Here is a 3,655-nt window from a genome sequence, read left to right on the forward strand (position 1 = left end):
TTTTATAAATGGGAATGGTGTTTCCCTTTTTTCTTGCCTAGGACCCTGGGTTATATATTGTCCTGCCCCATGGAACTGTACTCTTTCAGTGTCATGAGTAGGACTTGGACTTGCTCCGCCCTTATAGAGAGGTAAGTTTGCCCCTCCATTTCCCACCTAGAGGTTCAGGTTCAGAAATATGAGGGTCAGCGATGTGAGAATCTTGGCTGCCAGTGAAGAGGCAAAGAACTCACTGGGTACCTCAACCTTCTCCATACTGTTGTATTCAGTTGTCTTTTCTTACCAAGCAGAGAGAGTATGCTTTCTTTGGCCTGACTTTTCTACTTATGTACCTGTAGAATTCCTTCTTGTTTTTAAGATTTCTTGCCAAGTTCAATTTTATCTGCACCTTGGCTTTCTAATCCCATCTCTGCAAGTCTGAACAGTATCCTTGTATTCTTTCCAGGTGACACACCCTTGCTTCCAATATCTGTACTCACAGACTTTGAGTTCTTTTCCCTCAGTTTGACCAGCAGGTCCTTGCCAAGCCATGCTGGTTTCCTGCCTCCCCTGTCCATGTTCTTATTCTGAGGGTGGAGAACTCTTATGCTACCAGAAGGGCATCTTTAAAGAGTAACCATCTTTGTTCCACTCCTGCCTCTAAGGACTTCTTCCCAGGAGATCACATTCAACGGTTCCTTAAACAGCCTGAAGTTTGCTTTCTGAAGTTCAAAGTCCTGACTCCACTGTTTGCCAGACCCATGTTTCTTGAGATCATGAACTCAATCATGGCATGGTCGCTCCAGCCCTGGCTGCCTCCAATCTTAATATCTTTAATGATCTTCTCCACATTGGTGAGCACCATGTCCAGCAACGCTTCACCTCTGGTTGGTCTGTCCAATACCTGAGCCAGAAAGTTATCATCAATGGGCTCCAGGATTCAGCTGGATTGCTTGCAGCTCACCATACTGTCTTGCCAGTGGATAGCTGGGTGGTTGAAATCCCTCTTCAGGATAAAAGCCTGTGAACATGAAACTTCCTGTAGCTGACACAGGAAGACCTCATCAACAGACTCCTCTTAGTCAGGTGGCCTGTAGTAGACCCCAACCACCTCTCTCCTTTATTCATCCCATCCATAATTTTAACCTGCAGGCTGTCCACCTGTTCCTGACTGTTTCTCTGAAGGAGCTTCTTGCAGTCTATCCACTCCTCAACATTGAGAGCAATTCCCCTGCCCCTCGTATCTTGCCTTTCCCTTTAAAAAAACTTGTAGCCATCAGTGGTGGTGTTCCAGTTTGTGAGTCATCCCGCCATGTTTCTGTGATGGCAATAACATCAACATTTTCAGAGTGCATCACAATTTCCAGCTCCCCTTGCTTATTTCCCAGGCTGTGTTCATTAGTCTAGTGTCTCTTCAGCTACGCTTTTGGATGCAGTGCCTTCCTAGAGGAGTCTTTCAACTGGTCAATTCTCTTCCTTCTGCTCAGATCCCTGTCTCCCACTGGGAGGACAGTGAAGAACATCACTTGTGCTCCTGACCCCTTCAACACCTTCCCAAGGGAAGACAAATTCTTTGGATATTTTTTTGCTTCTTGGTTGCAACCTCATTCTTCGTCTACAGCTTTTATAAGGCTTCAACATACTCTTCATATATCCACTAATTCTTCATATATCTAGTAATTATGAATAATCTACCATTCCTGCTTTAATTTGTGTGAAAGTTCTGAAAAACCATTGTTACGGTGCTTTAATGGATTGTATTATTCTGTCCATGCTGTCTGAATATTCATGTGTTGTTTTTCTTAACTCTTCTTTAGAATTTCAAGAAAAGTGAAAGCATAGACTAAGTTTCATTTACATTAAAGAGTCTGTATCTTGGGCTTGAGAACACTATTACTTTATATCACTACAGTAATTGAATTCTGTTTTCCTTTGCAGATATTTCAGTTCTCTAAAGCCAAATGTAATTGATGGTATGACTAACCTAGAACAAGAACACAGATTGGTAGTGACTTTTGAATTTAAAAATGGAGTGGTTGAGATGAAAATCTGGGTTCAGTCCTGGGGATTTAAGGGATTTGAAAGGAGTTTTGTCCTTTAACATTTTGCCACTGTGTAGAAGCTTGTAAAGTACTTTAAAATCATTAGATGAGGAAGAAAAAAATGACTTTGAAGTATTATTATCTAGATAATTTAGAATGATTATTGTTGTGTAAGTGATCTCAATGAGATGTCATCATTTGCAACAGTTTTAGAGGTTTCCAATTCAACTACTTGTCTCCAAGTTAACTTTAGCACTAATGTGAGGCAGGCATTCTTCTGTTAAGACAAGGAAATTCTGGATGTACTTTAAAAAGTTATTTACGTGTTTTGGGAATATTAATGTTGACAAAGTAAGAGACCTAGTGAGGCTAGTCAGCTCCAGGCGTAGACAACATCTGAATCAACAGATTCGGGCTTATATCGTGGGTTTTAGACACTTAATGATGTAATTACTGACCTTTTTCAGTGTGGCAAAAGGGTTTCCATCCCATTCTAGCCCCTAAGAGTTTATTTTTATCCTCTCAGTTCACCTATTCCTCAGAAGAATTGATGCAAGCATTTCTAGAACTTTTATTTTGCTTACCTTTTTATGCATGTTATATAGTATATAGTTTTTTTGTTAAGCACTCATATGACACTGGGCTAGGTGGATCTTTTCTGGGCTTCATTATGTCTGGTTTTATATTACAATAAATATTTACATGTAAGTTATTATATAAGTAGCTACATCCTTTCCCGATATGAGAGAGTACCAACTTAATTAGAACTTTCTCCACTATTTAAATTGAAAAATACATAATGTATACATGTGGCAACTAGTTAGCGATTAACGTGCAGAAAGTTAGATGCACAGATTGTATAAAATTGCTATTAAGAAACATAGAGATAATAGAACATATGGTATGTGTCATTGTTGTAGATCAGAAGGAGACAAGATAATATGAATTTATTCCTGGTTTTTTATTTTCTAAAAATCTCTTGATGTATACTGTAAATTCTATTAGAAATGTTGCGTGTTTCTCTAGGTAACAGTAAATTAAAATGAGCATGTGTGTACTGTACAGCCACCAGTGGAGGTGAAAAAGGATTCCTTTAGTTAAAACTATCATACATTGAATTTTGAACTAGCTTTTAAATACTTAAACTGTCAAGCAAGCATTTTGTACAGGAAAGGTTTTCAGTATGTAATTCCCTAATGTATGTCAGTTAACGCTACAACACTTTCCTAAATTTGAATCTCTAGATGAAGTGTATTTTCCTAGTTGTACATTTTCCTTCTGTGCATTTATTTCAAATGTTAATAAAGTTTTCATCTACAAAAGGTTTAGAATTGACAGAACAAAACTCTTCCTTTTTAAATCATGACAACTACTACTGTTTCTGTCTGCAGGTAGTGGAGGACATGCTAGAGGACGAGGAAGAAGAGGATGACAGAGATGACAAGGTAATTATCTTTCCTAGCACTTGCGTACCTGGGGATGGGAGAATTTAGACATGACACTGTTTTTACAGGCAGTTAAAAGAGAAGTTGAAGTGTTTTAATCCAGAAAATTGGACAGAGCTGTTTATCATCCTAACAATGCTACTGTGTGTTGCAGGAAAAGATAGAGGACTATAAATCCTGCCCTTTTTT

At 38.7% G+C, this 3,655-nt stretch overlaps 1 protein-coding gene across 1 annotated transcript in view; it reads left to right on the forward strand.

The window, feature by feature from the left end:
- The window catches only part of MCTP1 (multiple C2 and transmembrane domain containing 1), a 219,047-nt gene that overhangs the window by 173,598 nt on the left and 41,794 nt on the right, over window positions 1-3,655 (forward strand). The window contains exon 13 of the mRNA XM_031557436.1: window positions 3,413-3,466. Coding sequence (XP_031413296.1) covers window positions 3,413-3,466 — 54 coding nt within the window. The remainder of the gene's footprint in view (window positions 1-3,412; window positions 3,467-3,655) is intronic.

This window comes from Meleagris gallopavo, chromosome Z (genome assembly GCF_000146605.3).
Source record: "Meleagris gallopavo isolate NT-WF06-2002-E0010 breed Aviagen turkey brand Nicholas breeding stock chromosome Z, Turkey_5.1, whole genome shotgun sequence".
Lineage (NCBI taxonomy): Eukaryota > Metazoa > Chordata > Aves > Galliformes > Phasianidae > Meleagris > Meleagris gallopavo.